The sequence below is a fragment of the Mustela nivalis genome (assembly GCF_964662115.1).
Source record: "Mustela nivalis genome assembly, chromosome: 15".
Lineage (NCBI taxonomy): Eukaryota > Metazoa > Chordata > Mammalia > Carnivora > Mustelidae > Mustela > Mustela nivalis.
The window spans coordinates 56,297,958-56,322,852 of record NC_139034.1 but is presented as its reverse complement, the minus strand read 5'-3'; the positions used below and the strand labels follow the sequence as shown (position 1 = coordinate 56,322,852).

The 24,895-nt window shown below is 39.8% G+C and overlaps 1 protein-coding gene across 8 annotated transcripts in view; it reads left to right on the top strand.

Annotated features, from left to right (window-relative positions):
* The window catches only part of KLF12 (KLF transcription factor 12), a 512,550-nt gene that overhangs the window by 394,047 nt on the left and 93,608 nt on the right, over positions 1-24,895 (top strand). For all 8 annotated transcript variants that reach the window (XM_082701278.1, XM_082701279.1, XM_082701274.1 and 5 more), the window contains one exon: positions 11,191-11,326. In XM_082701278.1, the coding sequence (XP_082557404.1) occupies positions 11,191-11,326 (136 nt within the window). The remainder of the gene's footprint in view (positions 1-11,190; positions 11,327-24,895) is intronic.

Genomic DNA, 24,895 nt, shown 5'->3' with positions numbered 1-24,895 from the left:
TCACATTGTACATTGTTGGGTGTGAGAGACAATAGGAAGAAAACCTTTTCAAGATTTGGCATGGTTGAAAGAGAAAAAGGAATGTAAATGCTGAAGAGTTACTTTGGCCTCTGACATCTTATTTAATTGATGGTATAAATGTGGTAGACACCAAGGAAGTTCTTTCTTATTAGCATGTGAATTTGCATGGATTATAACGAACCATCCTGGCCTCTCAGATCCGTGCTTGGCCTCAGGGACAGCTCATGCTTAGTGTTGAGGAGGTGGTTTGGCAGCTTTGGTTATGGAGCGTAAATGATGTTCAGAATGCATGTTATTAGGGCACTATCAATTTTAAAAGTATTCTGACATAAATGTTACTGGTTTTTACCAATTAAAAAAATTATTTTTTCTTTATTACCATGTTCAAAGAAAACACATCAAATCTTGTGTTTATTACCTAAATATACTGACCCGAAGCATCACCCAGTCCACCAGACATTTGCTTTAGGAAAACCCAAGACCTCACTCTCCGTGATAGCTCCTATATTCAGAAACTGTCTCTTCTTACAGAACCTAGACGGTCATTCATAGAGAAGTTAGTTATAAACCCAGTTTAAAGTTAAGAAAGCCAAAAAGACTAGTGTGTGCTTCATATGCCCTCTCTCAACGTAGCCTATATTATATAGTGTTCTCGAAACACTCATGTCCCCTGGCCTGACTCTGGGCAGAATTACAGTTTTGGCCTCCTTCTTCCAGAGTCGTTTCTGGAGACTGCACCAGCTGCCTGTGAGGGCTCCTTCCTTAACCTATGTCCAGGGTTTGCATCTCTGAGCTCAGGAAAGGGTCTGGGCAAAGGAGCCCCAATGTGACAGATGTTCCTGAAGCCAAAGGAAGTAGGATTCCATTTCCAGGTGTAAGGACCTCATCAGTTTTCTTAGAGACTTAGATAATTTATCTTCTCTAGGGGAAGGAGGGTGGTTAGCAAAGTATCAAAATAACGTCTCTTAAAAAAAAAAAAAAAAAAAAAAAACAAGTCAGAAAACAGACAGTGCCTTGTAGGGAATCCCTCTTAGGGATTGAGGGAAACAAACAGAATTATCATTTCTTACAGAAGCATCCCAGACAGACTTGATATGGAAAATACTTTTAATCCAATTTTACAAAGCAAATTTCTCTCTTTGCAATTTGCATAAAATTAGGCCAGGAACTGGCATGTCCTTCAACCTGGATCGGAAACAGAGAAAAAAATGTAGCCATACTTGCTTTTTGGCCCAAAGATCTATACAGGTCATTTTTGAGTGCTTATTCACCCCGGGTTAGGATGACGCCAAAGCAACACATTGGAAAGAGAAGGGTCAGCACCGACTTTTGCTCTCATAAAGAAAACTTTCCTTCCGTGATATCAAGAGTAGCCTCTACTGGCATTCACAGGTATAACATCTAAGATTTGTATTTCTCAAGTGTCCCCCAGAAGTCTGGTAGGTAGTACAGATACTTTGCTCAGTTACAGGTTAGAGTCACAGGGACATGAGAGACTGAGCCTCCAAACTACAGGATTCTTCTCAGTGCTGCTTTCGTGCCCTCTGCTTGTGGCCCACAGAGTAAGGCTTGTGAGCTCTTCGTGGGCAACGGTGTGTGTGTGTGGGGGGGGGGGGACGGGCGTGTCAATTACCCACTGAACAAGAAAGAAAACTTCCATAATCTTTTTTTAATGGGATGTGGGGATATGCACAAGAAATCTATACCTCCAGATGGAAATGCGTTCTAGGGTGTGAGGACAAGTGTGCGCGTTCCTGCAGCCAAGAGAGAGAAATTCTTAAGAAGAGGCCGGAAGTGGCTATGAAGAGACATCATGAGCAACCTTGAAAACTATAAAGAGATTCAATGGCCTGTGGGCATAATTCACAGATGTGAGGATTTTTTATGGTCTTAGAACACGTCTTCAAGAATTCCAAGGGTCTACTGCCTGTCTCTGCGAGGACACATGAGATCACTATTACATATGAGGACATACTTTTAATTTCGCTGGTTTAAGAATATCCTAAAATGAGGCATGGAGAACACCTTCTTTGAAGAGGGAGAGGGGCAACAGCAACGTTAATTCTAAATGGGCCACAGGAGTTCTGTGTGCCACCTTTTTTTTGTTTCCTGCATGCCACGGCACCTAAGACAAGGGCCATGATTCAGTGGTCCTTAAAATTATTATAGCAGATGTCAGTCTATGTCTTGAAAGATTCCATTTTATCCAGTCTATGGACCAGAAAACACAGATAACGCAAAAAGACCAAGTGAAATTAGAAAAGTGAATTAAAAGGCCGTGGATTATTGCCTAAAATCATCTCTCCGCATTACACATGAAAATGAGTTTGGTGATTTCATTATTTACCATATGCACTCACCACAAAATCACTTTATTATTAAGTATTTAAAATCATCTCTGCTTAAAGTGGATTCACTTCTGAATAAATCAATCGGGGATGGTTAGCTTGGGTTTTGAGCAGTTGTAATGAATTGACAGAATGGAAAGGAACAGGAAATAGTGGCGTGGTCATATCTCAGAGGGTTCCTAGAGTTCGAGGCTCTTGGCTGACTCAGGAGAGTTGTATAAGGTTACCAAGCATAGTGTAAAAGCCCACTTATTAATGGAAAATTTTATGAACTCTTTAATCACAAAAGCCTTTTGTGCTCGAAGACGTGCTTCCAGTGAACCACAAGACAATTGCAAATCTGTGTTCATTTTCTTTTTAGAAAATTTTCTTTTTAGAAAAATAGTTTTAGTCATGATTCTTTAGAAAAATGAAACCCTCGTTGCTGTTGTGATAATCTCAACAAACATTCATTTTAAGCTGTATTTTAAATGATTGAATTCCTTACCGAAGTTTCCAAGCAGTACTCATATTCTAGAGATGGTAAGTATGTTGAACTATTTAAAATATTTTCCTAAAAGGAAAGAAAAGCCTGTTAAATGTAATTTAGCTAAAAAGCGAATAAAATTTCCATTCCTATGTCATTCACTGGCTTATTCAGACCCAAAATATAATTATCTAGGACTTTCCTGAGTCGTAGAACTGTAATGATTGTAACTCCCCTCCCCACAATGTTAATATTAAAATATAAGCCAGAATGTGATTTTTAAAATAAAATGTGATCTAGGTGCTCTCATCATTATATTGCAGAATCTTTTGCCAACTGAGAACCACTGTGACCATTTCAGAGACCTGCATTTATTACCATCATCTTCATCAGCCAATGTTATATTTTACTGTGTACGAGAGTATAATGGATATGGCTTTCCTACTCAAGGAGTAGACAGAATCGGGCATATAAAATAAATATATGCTTAAGTATAATTCAAAATTATGCACGAGTACCATAAAACTATATAAAATACAAAGTATGGATTTTTTTGGAATCAAAAGATTGCATTGCATTAGAATATGAAAGGGTGCTTCATGAAGGAAAGTGCCCTTCAGCAGGAAGGGGAGATTTTGTTGACTAAAAGTGGGTGGAAGGAAATAGCCAGATATAGCTGGATTAGGGAAGGAGCCTTGAGTGTAAGACTCCTCAGAGTTCCAAATGCAAAAAGAATTCAGGAATAGCTGGAGAGGACTGTTGAACCTTATTTGTTAGATGGTGGGAAAAATTCAAGGTTTTTAGATAAGGAATCTTTTGAGGAAAGCCCTGCATCCATTCATTTCCTGGAGAAATTCTCTATGAGACAAACGTACTTAGCAGTATCTTGAGAAAGTTCACGGAGAAGTAGTATAAAAGGGGTGGGAGGAGTTCCAGAAAAATCATGGGGTTAAAGCACTAGCAATAGTTGGTGAATCGTACTCATGTAAGGGGTACAAATGAAATGAGTGAATTCACCCATGAAATGAATGACTCTGGGTGACGAGGGAAATGATGGGTAAAATCAAGACTCTAGAGAAGAATTGGGTTTAGTCTGAAATGACTTTGGAACGTTCTGATGGACCGGGATGCCAGAAATAAGAGACTTGGAGTTGAGGGGAGCGATCAGAGCTGGGAACACGAATTTGGTATTCATTTCCTCTGAGACTGTAGAATTGTGGGATTGTGTGCCATTAATGAAAAGCTCACCATTAAAAAGAGGCAGAAGAGGGTAAGTAGTGGAAGCTTAAGGGGAAAAGGAAACTTTAGATGCATGCAGAAAGAGGAGATGAAAGGTAAAAGAGAGGAAGGGAAGGATGTTGGGGGAGGGGAGAGGGTTAGGGGATGAGGGGGGGAGGGTCCAACTCACCCAAGAAAATTAGTGTACAGTAGAGTCAGTAAATGCTTTCTCTAAAGGGCCACCAGAGATACAACAGATGAGTGTGGTCAAATAAAACTTTATTTACAAAAACAGTGACAAGGCCCACAGGCCTTAATGTGCCCATCCCAAAACCAAGGGAGGAGAGAATTTTAAGAGACTGGAAGTGAAAATGAAGAGAGATAATCAGCAGTCTTGAAAGCTGTGGAGAGGTCCAGTAGCATTATAACTGAGATGCAGTACTTGCACTAGAGAATTATAAGAACATTATGAGGTTATTTTTTAATATAATGGGAGCAGAAGCCATTACCCTGTCAAGTGTGTGGGTAGGAATTGGGAAAAAATGAATAAATTGCCTATTATATCTACACAGTACCAACATCCCAGGATTTACATAATTGATTACATTTTTAAACCTGCATTTGGGATTATGTAGACAATCACAGTTGCCATTGTGCAAAGGCATACAGTTTCATTAGCAGTAGCAAAAGTAAAGAAAGTAAGAAACAGATTTTATTTTATTTTTTTTAAAGATTTTATTTATTTATTTGACAGAGATCACGAGTAGGCAGAGGCAGGGGGTGGTGGGGGTGGAGGGAGCAGGCTCCCCGCAGAGCAGAGAGCCCGATGCGGGGCTCAATCCCAGGACTCTGGGATCATGACCTGAGCTGAAGGCAGAGGCTTTAACCCACTGAGCCACCCAGGCACCCCAAGAAACAGATTTTAGTTCTTCAGTAAGCAACGTGGGGCCCTGGAGAGCTGATTCTAATCTTGGAGTTCACCCTACTCTGAGTTAAATTTTATTTACTAATGAGTAAAATCAAAGATCATGATAGGCTAGAAAAATCAGGCATCTATTTGAACAATTGATATTCTGAAAGCAAAGGAGGTCAGGAGAGGTATTGTACGACTATATTATGGAGAACCTACCTTGCAGGTCTTCGGGTGGTAACGCCCTGAGTTTTCATTGATTGTTGTATGTGCAGCCAGCATGAGGTGGCCAAAGAGAAAACAAGCTAGTGAGATTTTCAGAGAATATTAATGTCCCTGATGTTCCTCCCGCATGTCCCTCTAGCTGGATCTCTCCCCTCGTGCTTCAGACTCAGGAGCTGGGCTGATTCTTCTCAGATGGCTTCCCTTCCCACTCTGAGCAAAAAGCTCAGAGTCTGTGCACCCCTTCCTCTGTCTGGCCTCATGCCCTCTGCTGTCCCGTTTTCAGTTCCAGAAACGGAACAGCCTCCTTGTGGTTCCTTGGGCACAGAACACTCTTTCCCACCTTGGGACTTCTTAGCCCTGTTGTTTGCTGTGCCCTCTCCAATCTGCCTCTGCCTCCCCCACGCCCCCGCCCCTCGCCGGCCTCCTCAGGTCCTCCCTCGGCTCTTATTTTTCTCCACGAGCCCTTTCTGGCCACCCCGCTCCTGAACGGTCCACCTTCCTCTCAGCAGCCTCCAGCGCCCCCCTCCCCAGCCCCACTTCCCCACTCTTTTTTTCCTCTGTGGCCCTCCTCATGATCTGACTGCGTATATGTTTTTCTTATTTATCTTTGATCATCTGTCTCCCCTGACCCCCAGGCTGAAGGCACGAGTTTGTATCTGCCTTGTTCACGGCTCTCTCCACAGCACCCAGAAGAGTGCTTGATTCCTCATAGTTGTCCAGTAAATCTCTGTCGGCTGAATATATAAATGAATGTTTGGATCAAGAGGACTAGTGGTGTTATATATCATCCAGTATATATTCTGCCTCGATGATGGTGCTTCCAGTTTAGGTACATTTCAAACAAAAACTGCCTAATTTAAACAGCCCAGGGATGTCCTAAAAGGGATGGTGCGAGCGGCACTAAGTTTCCTGCCCAGATGCCACTGACCGGTGATGCGCTCCTCGGCGCCAGGCGGGCAGTAAGTGCTCTCAGTGCCTTCTCATTTACCGCTCAAAACCCCCAACAGTGAGGAGGAATGGAGGGGGAGGGTGGGAGAACAATTGCCCAAGGTCAGGGGTTGCAAGGGACGGGGCCGGACGTCCCACCCATGTCTCTGAAGCCAGGGCTCTGTCTTTCTCTTAAACATGGCAGCTGTCGTTTTTAGAGCAATTCTTGCTGGAAGGTGATGGAAGATGACTCTTTTACTCTGTGATGCTAGGCATGTTCCCCTGCACATTCTCCCTGCCCCCCACCACCATATACTCCTTTTCCCTCTCCCTATACCGCACCATTCTCCCCCTGCTCTTCATGTCCAGAAGAAAGCAGCAGCAATCCTGGAAGCCAGGGTTTCTTTAACTGGGACCTGAGGAGAAAAGAAAGGCTGGTAGTACGCAGCCCCTGCCCATCAGCTGCCTCATGCCCTTCCGACCGTGGACACCCCCCACCCCGCCTGCCCCAATGGGTCAAGGTGAAAGGCATTGCACAAACTCTTCTGCGAGTCATTCTGGCTAGGATGTGGTAGTCTTAAAGCCTCCGTGTATGTTCATAGATCATTACACTGTTTGCATTTCCGATGGTGACCGATGAAAGGACTTCCTTTCCTTGAAGAAGAGCTGAATGGGCCAGTTTACGTAAGATAGAGCCTTTAATCTTTGGACAGTGCCCAGGCTGAGGTGAACATGGGTGTTGCTGTATCTTGTGCCAGTCTGCTGATAGTGTGAGGGAAGGTAAAGTGAAAATGCCTGGTGAGTTGAAGAGAGGCAAACATACGAAATCTGGCTTTGAGTAGAAGAACCACCCATATAAGCCTCCTTTCAGCTACGAGCTTGAGGAAAGGGGTAAAAAAGCTTCGTTCACCCAGGTAACAATGCCAATGATGGCCTCTTCCAGGAGAAGCCTGACTGAGGCAGGACAAGGACCAAAGAAAGGTGCCTGTAAAGCCAAAATAACTGTCAATACATTTTGAATCTTTTGGATTGAGAAGTAAATAATAAGGAATATAATATGTGACTTTTAGTTTCCATATTTATATTGACGGCCCACTTAAATTTATGCTGCCTAAGGTCAGGTTGCCTCTTGGGAGGAGAATAGAGAGGAGTGAGACAGGCTGACCATAACTGTAGCAGTTTTCCATATCATTGCCTGAAATCTCCGAAAGGATCTGGGAGAGTGCATTGATTTTGTATTGCTGAGAATAAATCATCCCCAAATCTAGTAGATTGATACAGTAACTTTTTTTTTTTTTTTTTTGCTTATCCTCCTGTGAGCCAAAAATTTGGTATGGGTTTAGCCAGGCAGCTCTTATGGTCGTCTCACTGTGGTCACTCACACAGCTGTAGTCTTCTGGAGGTGAGAAGGTGACTGGTCATGCTCAAAGGAGTCACTTACCTCAGTCGGGGTCAGCTGCCAGCAGAGCAACATGTATTTTAGGCTTCTTGGGTTCCTTCACATGGTGGCAAGTTCTAGAAACAGTGAGCAGTTGAGGGGAAACCCAGTATGCAAGTGCTTTTCAAGCTTTTGACTTTGTGTCATGTTGGCTGGTAGTCCACTGGCCACGTCAAGTCACGTAGCCTGGTCTGGAGTCGTCCTGGGATGCAGCCACATGAGGGCATGGATAGGTAACTGGAGACATGATTCATTGTAGCGATCTTTGCAGGAACAGTTTATTGTATGTACATATTTGAAAATTAGAGTAGATATGTTCAACTGCAGGTGTTCTACCTTCACAGGGATTTTGTAACACACGAGAATGAAACTTACTAAGTATCATCATCCCCACCCTGCGGCCCGGACCCTCTCCCCACCCCCGCACCCCTCAGCAATGAACTGGGATACCCAAAGCTCTCTCATCCCTTTCTCATTCAAAAGGAACAAAATCTCAAATATAAATTCTTTCCAGATGCTTATACTTGATTTGCTGCTCTTCCTTAGGAAGTAGATGATGTTTTTAGTTCTGGTGCCTAGGTAATGTTCCATTTTCTCTGAATGGGTGCCCCCAGAAAATCAGTTGCTTCTGAAACGACTGAGGAACTCAAAGACTAATGGAGGTTAACTAGGGGAGATGTTCCTATCCCACATTTAATAAAAATAGAGTAGAGTTATGCAAGTATGTAGATAAGCTAATCATCTGACCTAATCAGCAATGCAGATTTTAAAAAGCCTTTCTAATTACTTCCTCAGCTTGGCTGAAGGTATGGGTAAAAAGAGTTTCCCAGCATGCTGGTAGCAGATGTATTTCATAATATTTATCGAAAATATTGGAAAGAAATCCTCAATTATGATGATCCTGAAAAGTACATCAAAAAAGATATCATATTTAACATATTTTAAACTTTCATTAAGATATAAACATAACATATTTTAGATCATCAACTCTCCCACCAGTTATTTGGAATCATTATTACAATTAGACTTCAGCTCTCAGAGCCAGATTGCTTATTGGTTAACTGCCTGTGTCTTCTCTGAGTTGTGTTACTTATCCATGAAAGCTCTAGTTCTCTTGGACAAAATGGGACCACCACGATAGTCTCCGTTCTTTAGCTGTTTGTTAATCTGGTATCTTGGCAAAAGAGTCCTAGTGCATGATGTTTCAACAACTTTAAATGTTAAGTTGCTGACATTTACAGGCATATGTAACACCACACAATATGTGATTTGGAAGCCTAGATAGATCTGATACTCATTTTCTTGGCAGAATTTGAGTAGTCATGAATGACTGTCAAATAAATCATTCTACAATAGAGTTGCCCAAAAAGAAGCTATCTATGAATTCCTGGTTGAAATGCCTGTGTCATTCCTGTGTGCTGTGCTCTTGGAGGGATAGTTGTTCATCTTTACCTTCTATTCTGTGAGCTGCTCGGTATCTTTCCAGCACATTCTGTTTAATATAACGTTGGCTTGAGTGAGTTGCCATTGCCCACAGTCAAAATAAATCTTAAATGAATTGGTGCCTTTGGAGTGACTGAATGCTTCAGTAGCTCCCTGTTATCAGATGCTGTGGACCTGCTTACCGTCCTCTATAAAGCGCTTCTCCAACATCCGTCTTCTAGGGAATCTTCTTCAGAGATCAAATGGAAAATAAAGTGTTTTGTGCCAGACAAAGACAACATTCAAAAACTCTTAATGAATGTCCCTGCATGGTTCTTGGCATTTGGGAAAGTGAATGCTGCGTTTTTGGAGAAGTGAATGCTGAGTCATAGGACGGTGACTGGTTTTATTTGAGGAAGGCCCAGAAAATATAGATAATCCAATATACAGTTTCCTTTATTGGCTAGTGACTCTGAAACTACAACATGTCATCAACTGTAAGTCATAAGGTGTGACACTCTTGTATGCCCAGACTGTTAAATCTCTACATCATAGCTTCTCAACTTGGGTGCTTTTGGCATTTCAGACTGGATAATTCTCTGTCATGGGGGACTGATTATCCTGTGTGTTGTGGTATGTCTAGCACCGTCTTTGACTCATGCCACCTGGGTGCCAGGAGCATTTCCTTTCTGTGGAGTCACTACAGATCAGATTGTGACAAGTCAGACGTTGCCAAATGTCTCCGGGGGGGAGGGGGGCAATTTTGTCCTCAGTTGAGGACCACTGCTTTAGATTATTTGAATGATTTTCTCTTTCAACTAACATTTATGAGGCACTTCTTTGTTAAAAAATACATTTTGGTATGTTTATGTTTACAGACAGAATATATGTCAAGTATACTAAAGCAGTGGGTTCAACAGATGAAAGTTCCTTCCTGACCAAGTTTAGTTAGAAATATGTGGAAACTCTCTTGATATTTCTCTTTGTATTTTACGTATTGGGTAAAATCACGAGAAATTGTCTTTTTGTGGGTTTAAAAAAAAGGTAAAATATCACCATTTCCCAGTGTTTCTACCTAATGTATAATTTATAATAATAAAGAAATGATTTGAGAGAAAAAATTATAAGCATACCCAGATGTCATCGTAACCATGATTTTAAGTGTATTTTGCTTTCCTTTGCAAACAGTGGTGGTTTTAGAAATTTCTTGTAGGCAGGTTTGAAGAGCCAACAGTCTGGCTGCCGCTGGCTGAGGCTGAAGTCATATATTTTAATAATGTGATTGCGTAGCTTGTGCAATACTTTTAATTTAGAAGCTGAGCTTATTTTGTGCTTGAGGTGAGGGCTGATGGAAATCTTAGATGGCGGTGGATACTAAAACTGTTCACTGGGAGGAGGAAGTGGAAATGAAATCTAAATTTTAAAAATATGCATTCACATATTAAATGTTGATGGCAATCCTTTCATTTGAAAGGATCTGATTGTCTCAGTCCACAGGGGTCACAGACCATCGGGCTATTTCTTGCTTTGTTGGCAAGTTTACAGAGGGAGGAGAATTGTATCTGGAAATGCCTTTCTGAAAAATGAAATCGAAATGGAGATGAACACTTTCTAGCACATAAAACATAGCCACTGTCCTTTTTGTGTGCTCTAGATCTCTACTTAGAACAGTAATGAACTGTGAGACAGTATTCATTGAAGTATGAAAAATACCTAAAACTTGATGCTCGTCTTGTAAACCTTGTTCTTCCTTAAGCTTATTATGAGAGCTGCAGGTAGATAAAATCTCCTCTCCCTTGGCTCTCCACCTTCCAGGGAATGTGCTAACCAGTAGTGAAATGGCCAGAACTCTGGCAGCAGAAGCAAGAAAGAAGAGCCAGGGGGTTGCAGAGTAATTCAAGAGCTACCTAATCAGCTTCTGACCACTCAAGAGTTGGTAATGTTGTAGATTTTATAGTTCGTCTTCTGTAATCGTCCCCTGAAACTGTGGAGAGCCGACGGAGGTTCTGTAAATCAAATGAACAAGGAAAAAAAAAAAAAGTCCGTAAATGCTCAGTGCATAAAATGCACCACTTTCATGGATTCCTGGGATTTCCAGAGAGTTCCCTGTGCGTGATAGGCATAGGTGAGAGATGGCGTGCTTGATGTTGGTCCAGGACGAGGTGAACTTTGTGCACACTAATTTTAATTCATTATATATGCCTTTTTTCCCCAGCACAAATGGACCCCCGAGGCCTATCTCCCAGACAGAGTAAAAGTGACAGTGACGATGATGACCTGCCAAATGTGACCTTAGATAGCGTTAATGAGACTGGATCTACGGCCCTTTCCATAGCCAGAGCAGTACAAGAGTAAGTACCACGTTCTCAGGATGAAATGAGACTCGCCGAGGTGTGCAGTGGGTAATGGAAGCAGCAGTACCTCCTGTTCCCGGGACTTGCCCCTCTCGCTCGCGACGGGCTCGCGCGTCGGCATCCTTCCGCCCCGGCTTACGTTCTCTGGGAGCAGGTTAGGCATGAAGTATTTTGCGTAGTTGAAAATCTGTGCGTCTATTAGAAATGAGGCGTCTGTGCATCTCTGCTAATACCTCCTACCTCTTCTCCTTAACTCTGAAAAAAACACATTGTTCTTTTTGAATGTCACCATCCAATTACTGCCCTCATTGTTACCATTCATTTACAACAGTCGGGAGAAATAAAATATGGCAAGTATGATGATCTTGTTTTGATAGGAGAGTGCAGAACAGCTTTTCTGAAATGTTAAATTTGGAAGTTGATGTCTCACCACTTTGAAAAATCAGAATCGTGTGTGATTTTTGAAAAGATCTTTTCTCTCTCCCTATATCCGGACCATCGAGTTAGATTTCATCCTTGTTAATCAAAGATAGTTGCTTTTCCATCATTGTCGATTCGGAATCTAGAATCGAACCGGTGGCTAGTCCTTGTATATTTTTTCTCTGGAATAATTTTTAATAACATAATCTTACATAAGAGTAGGACTTAAATCGCCACTGCTGTTGCTAGCACGTGAGTTATCGGGTCACTGAAAATGATCTTAGTCACTTTCCATATTTTAATTCATTTTCCCAAATATTGACTAAGTTGTGACTCTGCTCTATGCTTTAGTCTTTGAAATCTTAAACACACACACACACACACACACACACGACTGACATTTTAGAATTTAAAGCATATGTGTGTGTGTAAAGTGAATATGTTTCTATGTTCCATGGGTCATCCATAGTATATATTTATGTGATATATATCTGTGCACACATACAAATACATGTGGAATGTTAAGGGAAATAGGATATAATGGATCTAAAATGAAATTTGGAGTCAGAAACATATGAATTCAAATTTACATTTAAGCTCTAATGGTTATGTGACTTTGGCAAGTTATTTAAGCACTCTGAGAGGTTTCTTCATCTGTATAAGAAAATCAATATACTTACCTTGTAGCCTGGTATGAGGATGTAATATAGTAATAAGATATAAAAATCAAGTCACAGAATTTTGGTACATAGAAGGCTTCAATTGACTATGGACTTAGTATTATAATTATTTATATAATAGTGTGTAGTATATGACAACTAGGAAATTAATGTGTGGAAAATGTTGTTATTCTAATTGTACAAATGAAAACACTCAGAATCAGAGAAGTTAAATGACTCCTCCAAAGTCCTATAATAAGTACTAGTAAGACAAAAGTTTGGACTTCTGACTCCCACAGAGCTTTTCCTAACAGTACCTGTCGTGTTTGTTTCCAGTAATATTCTTGTACTTCACCACCTATAAAAAGCATTGTTTCACTCAAATAACTGGTTATAGTCACTTAGTTTCTCCAAAGCAAATGTTCATTTGCCAGGATAGGCATGGAATCAAAGGGGTTGCTGAAATCATGTTTGAAATGATGGCAGTCTGAGTCACCTCATTGCTCGTTCAGTGATCAGCACAGTTTAATATGGTTTTGTGTGACCTAAATCTTAAGATCCATCTTTAAAATTAGACTAAATGATGACAGGCTTCAATCGTAAAATGAATAGTACATTTCAAAGACATTTTAGTCATATTATTTTCCTATATCATTATAATACATGTCTAATTTCTGTGTGTGTGTGTGTGTGTCTGTATGTGTATGTGTGTGCGTGTGTGTGTGTGTGTGTTTACAGAGGTGGGTGTGTTTTTTGTTAATTCAGACTTTAAAGTTGGGAACTATAATTATGAAAATCTAAATTATGTTTACTTTATTTGGGACTCGGCATATAATGACATTAACTTTTTAAACATAACTATTTTTTTTTGCTTTTAATATTATGTGCTTATAATATGTAGTGTATTTTAATGTGAAATGTTTAATAGCAGCCTCAAGAACTGGAACCTCATTTTCAGCCTAACCTCTCAGGCTTGCTTTGTGAAAACATTTTCAAGGCACAGTAGCTTGTATAACTGCATATGCCTGCCTTTATTACTGTTTCAAAAGTTGCCTGTGTATCTAGGGAAATGCCAAATTCATTATTCATGTAAGTGTTTTCATTAAACGATTAGTAAAGAATACTGAGCCGTCACCTGGGAAGCCCAAGAACGCCAGGACCCATCAATAGTTAATTAAGTCTCATTCAAGACACAGTGTGTATATGTAAACACCAGGAAGTGAGAAGATAGTGTTAGATGAAGCAAAAAGAATGCTCTGCCGAGACCTCTTAAATATGGGTGTATTTCAAAACTTAAAGTAATACACTGAGGAAAATTTTATTCTGGGACAAATAAATATATAATCCTTGTTAGACACATTTAAAAAAAAAAAATCTCTACTTAGGTTTACCCGAAGTTAACTTTCAGTGTATGTCTTTCTGCTTCTCTCTTAGTTTCTCCTTGATTCTTTAATGCATATTGCTGTTGGTGATTTTCTGTTTCCGCTTTTCCTGTTTGCCTTTGGAACTTGATGCCTTCTGTTAACTCAAAAGCTATCAAACAAACAAAAATTCCAGTGTACTAGGGTCAATAAAATAATACATTAATAATAGTGTAAAACATCAGCTTGGCATATACGAGATGAAAGGATTTCAAAAAAGACACCTGTTGACCTCTTCCCTGTACTTGCAAAACTTTCTTGAGAGAGTTAGATTCAGAAGTCTATCTACAGATAGAGAGGCAATGGCATCAAAGGGTTATGTTTATTAGAGGTAGCATACTTTCAAAGCCTTGGGCAACCAGGACACAGTTGGCTTTCCCATCAAAGGGAAAAGGAATCATGGTTTAGGAAGTGTTCCAAGGTGGGCCTCTTAATTCATTGGCCACCAGTGAAGTGTTAATCAAGGAGGAGAAGAAGATGAGGAAGGAGGATATTAGGGAAGATTGACACTAGAAATGGATGAAACTGCCTTGTCCTTGACCTGTCCTTACAACAAGATGCTGACCCGCAGGGTAGATGTTCTTGTCTTCTTTCCCATTCAGGTGCAGAGTTTTGTCAATAATCACTGTAGTTTGAGTTTTTAATTAAGTGACTTACATTATTGACATTAGTATATCAACATAGCATAAACATTAATATGTAAATATATATATATTTTTCTAAATGACTGTTACTGTGCATTTTACTGTTTTTGTTTTATTTTGTTATGTTTTTTTAAGATTTATTTTTTCTGGGTGGGGGAGGGATACAGGGAGAGAGGGCAAGGGCTGAGCACAGACTTGCCACGGGGGCTTGATCTCAGCACCCCGAGATCGTGACCTGAGACAAAAATCACGAGTTGGGCGCTTAACTGATTGTGTCAGCCAGGCGCCCTTGCGTTTTACTTGTTTTTTTTAATTTTTTAGTGAACTTTTAATTCTTTAGTTTAAGAAGTGTTTCCTTTGATTTGAAACGCAGAAGTTGTTAGGCAAAATGGCATCCTCCCCGCCAGATACTAGATATTTCTGTCTTTAAATAAAAAGGAACATCACTTGGTACTAGAGCAGCAACCTGAGGTCACTTTGATGTATTTAGATTTATATAGTGAGGTTCCTGAACGATGCTTGGACTAATCATTTCAGCCATTTTCATTAATTTGCTTGATTATTGTTTATCAGCTTGGGATCCGTGAATTCAAAGACAATGGAAAAAGCCACAGAGAGGCCCACACACAGTCTCTGCCCTTTTCTTGTTTTAACTGTACAGATACTGTCCAAGTCAGAAACCGTGTGTTCAATAATTCTGACAAAGCCAAATTCCAGCAATTCATAGAACATCTGTTTTGTTTTGGTCTGGTTTTTTTTTCCCCCCGATGGTAAAATAGGGTCGTTACCCTTAACAACTTGACAAACATAATTATGAAATAAGTGTTTGGAAAAAGAGAAGTACAGGCGCATGATGAGAGCAAATTATTGTAATTAACTCTCGCCCCAGGCAAAACAATGATATTTTTTAAAATAGGTACAGTTTGGCTGTGTTACCCAGACCCTCTAATTTCAGTCTCCCTTTTTAATTCTTTCTCTCTAATTCCAAATATTCATACTCCTCGTTGGTTAACAGGAGTAGAATAATCAACTTCATACAAACCAAAGTGTAAGTGAATGAGAATATCTCCTGAGAGAAATTTCAATATAACCAGGAAAAAACCTTAACCTAGAAGAATAGGGACCAAGACACAGGCATCCCCTGTTTTCCTAAGTTCCCGTTACGCCACTCTGCTTTTATGAAAGACCTGTTGGCACCTGTTTTTGCTAACTGAAAGAAAGTGAAAGAGGATTTTCATCTTTACGAAAAAGATGAACAGCAAAAATAGTGTTCAGTGTGGGGTTTTGTTGTTGTTGTTTGTTGTTTGTTGTTGTTGTTGTTAGTTTGTTTTTTTGTTTGTTTTTGCAGTAAGCCCTTAGAGAAGCAACGGGGCATACTCAAACCAGAGAGAACAGCCCCACCAGACTCCCTCTGGGAGCCACACCCAGCATCTCAGCACCAGAGCCTTGAGCTGTGTCTGTGAGCAGCCATGGTTTATCTCCACTTACCGTGTGCTTCCGTCAGCAAGATGGGTTCTTAAGGTGTCACAGAGGCCTTAGAGAGGGGGTCTGAGAGTCTGGGAATGCTCCAGAACTCTTCCATTTAAGTTAGTGGTCATTGCCTCTTTGCTTTATGCCATTTTGGCTTAGAAAACGTTTCATAGGAACGTTCTCCTTTTGGGTATTAGGGGAATCCTGTATTAGTACTTTCAGTAAGAGCAAGAGTGGAGGAGGAGGGAAGCGTTTGAAGATGTAGAGGAAATATACCTGTGTTACTCAGTGTCAGTCCTTAGAGAATTGATGCGTGCGTGTTCCTGTTTAACTCCCACCACAGCTGAGGAGCCTACCCTCTCTGATCTTTATTATAACTCTCAGAGGAAAGAAAAGCAAAAAAATGTGTAGCATTAGTAACTTTGTGCTTTGGCTACCTTCCCTGATACTTGCTACTTAATAAAAGGATATTCCTTTTAAATGGTTCATTGTCAAGTACATTTAAGCTAATCAAAACACTTCACTGTCCTCCTCTCCCTGTTTTTATTACAGTTGACCCTTGAACACAGGGTTGAATTATGAAGATCCACTTACACGTGGACTTTTTTTTGGTAAATACAGTAGAATACTGGAAATGTGTTTTCTCTTCCTTATGATTTTTCTTAATATTTTCTTTGCTCTAGCATACTTCATTGCAAGGATATAGTATGTCATACATATGCAAAATGTGTATTAATTGACTGATTATGTTACTGATAAGGCTTCCAGTCAACAGCAGGCTATTAGTAGCTAAGCGTAGAGGTAGTCAGAAGTTACCTGTGGATTTTTGACTGCACAGGGGGGTCACCATCCCAACTCCAGTTGTTCGAGGGCCAACTTGGTATTGCTCCTGTGAAGGTCCCTTCTCCCAAAAAACTGCTTTAATTTCTGGAAATGAAGAGTATTATGATCTTTAGCACATTTTCACTTGAATGATCTTTAAAAGAACAGGTATGGTAGAAAGTTAGATATCCTATTGTTATTTCAAACTTTGTTGCTAGTTCAGACATCATAGTTCTTAATTTTAGAAAAGTGCATTTAGTGATAAAAGGTCAGAAATCGTGAGTGGTATTTTTTTGGTTTTATTCTCATTTTTCTTGGTCTGAACTTCTTGAACACACCCACTCCTCTTTCTCTTAATGTCCTCCTGTATGATTGTGTTAATGTCTTTTAAATTACAGTAGAGATCGGTACAAGAAATGAGGAAGAAAAGTGAAAACCAAGCAATTGTAACTGACAGCCTACTTTTTGGCAGATACTATGAAAACTCGTGTAGTTCTCATTTAATTTGCCCTGTGATCCTGTTTTTATCATGCAAATAAAGAAATGGAAACCCAGAGAGGTTTACTCTATCCCCAGAGGTCCTACAGCTGATAATTTGCAGAGCTCATATTCGTTTCCAAGTTTGTCTGACTATAAACCCATATTCCTTTATGAAGACAGCTACTGTCTTTATGTTGTGGCTTTAATATCTCGAAACTGCCAACTATCTAAAGCCAAGTTCTTTGAACTTCAAATCCCAGCAAGTACACATTTTTATAAAATAATTTCAGATTGTTTCATCTTTAAACTCATTGTTACTTTAAATATAATCTGATATGGAGAAAATAATTCTATCCTATACCCTCTCAGAATTTTCTTTTCAAAAAGTTATTCCACTTCAATAAATCACACATTATATGGAAGTGTGAGGAAATAAAATATGAACATATTAGTGTTTTTCATTATAAACTTCACTGGTACTATTTTATTTAAAGAAATTGCTGGGGAAAACGTGGTTTCAAGTGTGTTTTAATATACACATACATGCTGACATTCCCAAAACCAAAAAATGAACATCCCTTATAGAATTGCTTTTTGCCAATCTATAAAAGGAAAAGTTTGTCCAAGGGTTAACATCGTTCTGGGTCATCTTATTTTGCACCCTTCGACTGAAAGATTTGAGAGGACTTGGATCATGTGCCTCTCCTCATCTGCTGATTAGAATGAACCCAACTGAGCTGATAGTGCTTGGAGAAAAAGCCAGAGAGCACGACCTGTCAAAGGACTTATGTTTTTCTTCTCAAATCTTTCCTGGATTCTTATCTCCTTAAGAGAAGCTATAGGTCGTTTAATAAGCCTAACATGTTTGGGACCCTTTCAGGCCCCCCCACTTCCTTTCCTACCAAAGAAACAGCGATGATTCCCCTCAGTAGTTGGAATTCTAAATCTATCATGGCTGACACGGGCTCTACTGATGGGTAAATCTGAGAGGTGCCCATTCCCTTGCCAGGGGAGATAAATGTTTTGGGGTTGCTATTCTTTTGAAAGAGCTCAGAAAGAGCTGCTGATTTTCCGTGAATGAACACAGATAAAGTCCAACATGTATGCTTAGCCTGCCTCTCAGCCCATCAGTCTCCCAGGCCTGAAAAAAAACAATTAAAATAGTGATCACTGAATATCTTAGTCCCTTGAGTGTTTAATACCAAAATGGAGCCCATCGCACCCACACACAGTCCCATATATCTGCCTTTGGTGGGACACTCTTTGTCCCTCCTTAAATTAAGAAAAGCGGGGTGAGCTTTGGCCAATAACTTGATATTTGAATTGTTTCATGAAGTACCGGATTTTTTTTTTAAGATTTTATTTATTTGACCGACAGAGATCACAAGTAGGCAGAGAGGCAGGCAGAGAGAAGAGAGAGCAGGAAGCAGGCTCCCTGCTGAGCAGAGAGCCCGATGCGGGACTCGATCCCAGCACCCTGGGATCATGACCTGAGCCAAAGGCAGAGGCTTTAACCGCCTGAGCCACCCAGGCACCCATGAAGTACCAGATTAAGTGACCCATTCATTTGGTGCATAGTTAATTACTTTATTCAACCCTGTGTTACACGCTGAGGATAGGATGAATGGTTCATAGTACCTTAGCACAGGGAGCTCAGCATCGAAATGTAAGAGGTGAAGCGAAGCACGATATGATAAAAGCATAGGAAGGGCTGCCTGAGAAAACAGAGGGGTACATATAACTCAGACTGGAATAGGTAAGGCCATCGATGTGCAGTAGGGGTGCAGCCGTTTCTGATGACTGGTGCAGAGGTGAGTGTAGCAGGGAGATGGGGAGGTGACTTCGGACCTGATCAGGAAGGGGGAAATGTATTCTGTCGACAATAGGGAGATGTGGATTTGTCAGCACATCGGTCTCAAGGAAGCTGCACGTGGTTGTGCAGGTGGAACACCGTGTGTCCCAAACGGTCCTATTTACATCGTTGTGGATGTGAATAGTCTGCCTGAATGTCCGCGGTTTCCATGGTTAGACCCAGGAGCCCGTGGCGTACTGGTATGTAAGAAGTGGTGGCGATGGGAGGAGACAGACGAGAAGCACGTATCTCTGAGGAAGGTAAATGCGACGGAGGTCATGCGGGAGAGGTCGGGGAAGCCAGATAAGGGCGTTAGGCTGTGTGGATGTGGAAGAGAGGGTTCACTGTTTCCTTAAGATGTTCCAGAAAGAAATCTCTAATAAGACTGTGTTTTTTGAAAGACCTGAAGAAGGTCAGGGCACAAAGAGATCTAAAGGGAGAACTTTCAAGGGAATAACAAGTGCAGAGACTCTAAGACAGGAATATTCTGGAATGAGTAAACAAACTGACCAACTGGAGGACATTAGTTAAAATTCCTTGATCTTGGGGTGCCTGGGTGGCTCAGTGGGTTAAGCCTCTGCCTTCGGCTCAGGTCATGATCTCAGGGTCCTGGGATTGAGCCCCACATGGGGCTCTCTGCTCAGCGGGGAGTCTGCTTCCCCCTGTCTCTCTGCCTGCTGCTCTGCCTACTTCTGATCTCTCTCTGTCAAATAAATAAGATCTTTAAAAAACAAAAAAAATTCCTTGATCTTACAGAAGAAACTGAGCTCCGTAGATACCGACGAATTCTTCCAGCATTCCGTTCCTAGGGAGAGGGGCTCAGGACTGAATATTTTTATCCCTTCATACTTTTCCCTCTAGGCTGTGATAAAAATTCCCTTTTTCTAAGGGAATCTGCAGTTATTCAACCAAAACAAGAATCAAAAAGCCACCCCCCCCAAAAAAATGCAAAACCAATTTCCCTTTCAAAATATTTGTTTACTTTGTACTTCTTTCTGACTTGGGTACTCGAAACCTAGTTTCATATCCCCCTGCCTCCCACGATGATTCAAAAATATCCATTATCCCAGCAAGTTTTAAAAAATATATTATTATTGTACTTTCTGTAGCCATTAAGAACTCTTTCCCTAAAAATGATATAGCTATTGTTTCAAGTAAAAGCTTATCCTCAAAAATTTTTGTGTACAAATCTTTTTGATCATTAAAAAAATAAAATGAAATAAAAAAGAACATATCATATATGAAAGCCACTACCCAGGTATTACTATCTTCTGGGTACTATAGATATAAACAGATTAATTTTAGCCTTTCTAACCACTTGGAAATTATTGGGTTAACTATATGTTGATTTTTTTTTTTAAACTGTCATGCCTCATTTTAATGTGAATGTACTATTTCTTGGTGATCAATTTAAAAATAGAAATCAGGCTTTTTAAGACCAAACTTTTTGTTTTATTTTTATTTTAAGGGGATTCCAAAGTTACATCATGGATAGAATTGATGAGCCACTTCTACTTGACGGTGGCTACACATTTTTGCTACTTTGATATTTATATTTTTTTTAGTATTAGTAATTTCTGAGATGATTCATAATTTGAAATATGTTGACATTTCATGTGGTCATACAGTATATATATACTCCAAACTGATTGCAAGTATTAATATGCTTTTAATTGTTGACATACTTCTCTATGTGAGATCTTTATATAGCTGTTTTTTTTTTGGCTATATGTTCTACCTATAATCACATTGCAAATTTATGTACACCATTTATATTTCTCATATATATTCCTAATGGGTGTAACTTGTGAGTATAGATAGTCATTTCTCATGCATTTTTGATGTGTGTTGACATAGATACTCAGTGATAATGTTGAAATATTAATAAGTTTCGCTACAAGTTCCCAGAACTATTCATCACTATTTCATTTATTAATGTAGTCAGAGAGAGTACACATGATAGAAAACCATACTGTAATATATTTGAAATTAACTCAATTCACCAGGATATAATCTCTTCTATTTTCAGTCAAATGCTCTAGACACTCTCTTTTCTTATTACTCTTTATGAGTTATAGCCATTGTACCATAATTTTCCTTTACTTTATAGCACTTTCCCACACACTTGAATCTCATTGAATACATTCACTTACATGCATCAAAGGAAAGTAAAAAATCGAAGGATTCGTTTTCAAGGAGAACCTGCTGCTACACAGAAAAATCTAGTACAGATGGAAAAAGATAGCTTGGATAAGAGTGAATCTTACCAGGTTGACGTTTTACCATGATATTTTGCCATCCGCTTACATAATTGCATAGTTGAGGGTCACCATCCAGCGGAGATGTAAGACATCAAGCATCATGGCTCATCTTAGAAAGTAAACCCCAAACCATGTGTGCTTAGTAATGGTAGAAATGCCAGCAAATATTCCTGATTGATTTTCTGAAAAATTACTAGTGTGCAGGAAAGAATTCCACACTTAATTTAGAAGTAATGGGCACCTTGGTGGCTCAGTGGGTTGAAGCCTCTGCCTTCTGCTCAGGTCATGATCTCAGGGTCCTGGGATCGAGCCCCACATCAGGCTCTCTGCTCAGTAGGGAGCCTGCTTCCCCCGCTCTCTCTCTCTTTGCCTGCCTCTCTGCCTACTTGTGATCTCCATCAAATAAATAAATAAAATCTTTAAAAAGAGAGAGAGAAGTAATTACATATTCTTAGCTAAATGAATCATTTTACCAATGTAATTTTTAACATTAGACCGACTCAAATACTACTTCTTGATAGAATTCTGGATCTTGAATAAAATTCTTTCTGTGAATCTGTTTATGTCCCTAACCTACCCATCTACCCACCTCCATTTCATTCCGGTTACTTTTGACTGTAAATAACAATAAGCCTTACTAGAGCACTTGAACATGGGAGTCTTTTTTCCAGTGAACAGGAAGTCTAGGATAAACAGGACAGGCCGGTGGAGGTGTGCAGAATGTCCTGAAGGTGTCTTCTCTCTTCCGGTCTTGCTGCTCCTCCCTTGTGGTTTCCTTCCTACCGGTTGCACGGATTGGCTCCATCTTCAGGCACCCTGTCCTTATTCCAATCACAAGGGGAGAAGTGAGACTACAAGCCAAGTACCAGAGGAGCATACCAGCCAACTGTGGCACTTTTTAAAAAAAAGATTTTCTTTATTTGAGAGAACGGGCAAGTGAGAGAGAACGCGAAGTAGGGAGGGAAAAGGCAGAGGGAGAGGGAGAAGCAGGCTCCCCACTGAGCAGGGAGCCCCAGGGCTCAATCCCAGGACCCTGGCATCAGGACCTGAGCCGAAGCCACCCAAGTCTCCTTACTCTGTCTCTTTTCAAAAGTTGTCCCAGGAGCTCCACCCTGTGACTTCTGCCTGCCTCTCATTGACCAAACCTGGTTTGCCTGTTCCCAATTATTGGAATATGGCTAAGGGGAAAGAAAACTATGGCGAGGACTGAGTTTAGTAAACCAGCATCGTCTGCCACCAAACTTAAAGTTTACTCCTTAAGAAAAATGTGGTACCACCCCAAACCCAATGTCAAGGTGTTTGGGTTTTTGTTTTTGTTTTTTTTTCCTTTTTTAAAAAAAAAAAAATCAGTCACCTGTTGCCACTCTAATGCTGTACAGACAGCCACTCCAGAACCCTGTGGTCTACTACTGTAGGGATTGACTTTTCTTCGATGCATCAGCTTGTTGGTTGGGGCAGGTCTACAGGTTGTTGGAGCAGCACTAGTCATTGTCTCTCATTTTTCCAAACCCAACAGACGACTTGTGTCATGTGTTTCTCATGGCGGTGGCTAGAGTGTAAGAAGGCAACCCAATTGTACAAACACATTTTAAGCCACTGCCTATGGCACTCATCTGCCAACATCCCATGGCCAGACCAAGGCCACATGGCCTACCCTAGCATCGGTGCGGGAGGAACCATATTTCTCCCTGGAGATGGGAAGCTTTAGGACAGTGTTGACTTATGTACTAATATTTTAGAAAAGAATACGTACTAATATTTTAGAAAAGAAAGGCTGTTGTTTCTAGAAGCTATTAAAATTAGCTAATACACCTGTATTAAAAATCTAATTTACTAAGTTTTGGTAAATTTTAGTCATGTTTTCTGATAAAATTTCCAGGTAGTTCTGGTAGGTCTTGTAAATTCTTCCCCATAGATTCACTTAATGATGTATTTTTTAAAAATCAGTAATAACAAGTATATTTATTATGTCTTTGTATCTAAATTTCATATGGTAAATTCTTATCTCCAGGGTTTATACTCTCAGAAGTGTTCCATTTTGCTAAGTATAATAGAAGGTATTACTAAAATGTAGTGCTTAAGCAGCTGATTCCAGCTGAATAAACCAAATCTGTGAAATGTAATTATGATCAGTTTTTAAACCTAAATTAATGTTGATTAATCTCTTACCATATACAGAATGGCTAAAAATAGCATCAGCTTATTTGCCTTTTTCCTCTGATTTCTGGAATTCTATAGCTATGAGCTATAACAGAGACAAAAGACAAATAAAGCAAAATTATACAGAGAATTTAAAATAAAATTTTGGAGCTAAAATTTCATAACCATGTAGCAAAATATGTATCGGTCTCCAATTCTGCATCTATTTTCCATTTTGTTCTATATGTGTAATCACTGTTATAAGTGAGAGAAAACATGAGATTGATTCTCATAGAATATCCACTTTCTGATGCAAATATAAAAACTAATTTCAAATTGTACATTTAGAGGAAATTTTCTAATACCTGATAGGAAAGTGCAAGCAAGAAAATTGTTAGAAAATATAAATGACTTTTTTTTAGAATCAGGAGGTTAAAATATCTTCTTGCCAGCTTTTACTGGGTAGATTACATTGTGAGGTTACAATATTAATTTTTCACTATATCTTTTAATGAGAGTTATTTATCCAAGTCAAGTCAGAAGACCGGTAAATGTTTTATAATATAAGAATATACAGCAAAGAGGTGCCTGGGGTGGCTTGGTCGGTTAGGCATCTGCTTCTGGCTCAGGTCATGATCCTAGAGTTCCTAATTGAGCCCTGCATCAGACTCCCTGCTCAGTGGAGAGTCTGCTTCTTCCTCTCCCCCTACGCTCATGCCACTTGTTCTCTCGTGCTCTCTCTCTCTCAAATAAATGAATAAATAAAAATCTTTAAAAAAAATTCTTAAAAAAAAAATTAAAAAAAAAAAAAGATATCCAGCAAAATTAGAAATTGTTCAAGAAAACAAACAAGATATTTCCTGAATTGAAACCAGGTAATCTCTTTACATACTAAAATCAACCAGGTTTTTAGAAATATGATTATATCTTTGGCTTTTTACTCCTACATTCTTACCCATGCTTCCAAACTGACACTACTTTGAAACAAATGTGGAGTTGTGTAAATCTTGCCTCATGTATATCTTGAAAAGTTCAAGATTATACTAGGGATTGCATTAAAAAATTAGTCATAAAAATAACTTAATGGTCACATGCCCCCAAATCAGGAAGAATATATTGGAAGTTATTGAAGCAGTGTAGACATGAGCGACTCCAGGCCTGGACCAGGGTGTCAGTGGCCTTTGAATGTGTATCAGTGACAGTAACAGTACATATTTAAAAATGTAGTGTTTTGTGGTTCCCAATTTATTTTTATAAATCTGTCTCATAGTCATTCTTAATACAGCAATGTCTGGATTTTCTTACTTTACAGATGAGGAAAATGAGAGTTGAAGTGGGAGCTGACTGGCATCATAGACCTGATAAGGAGTGTTACCAGTGGTGCCCAATTAGATGTGA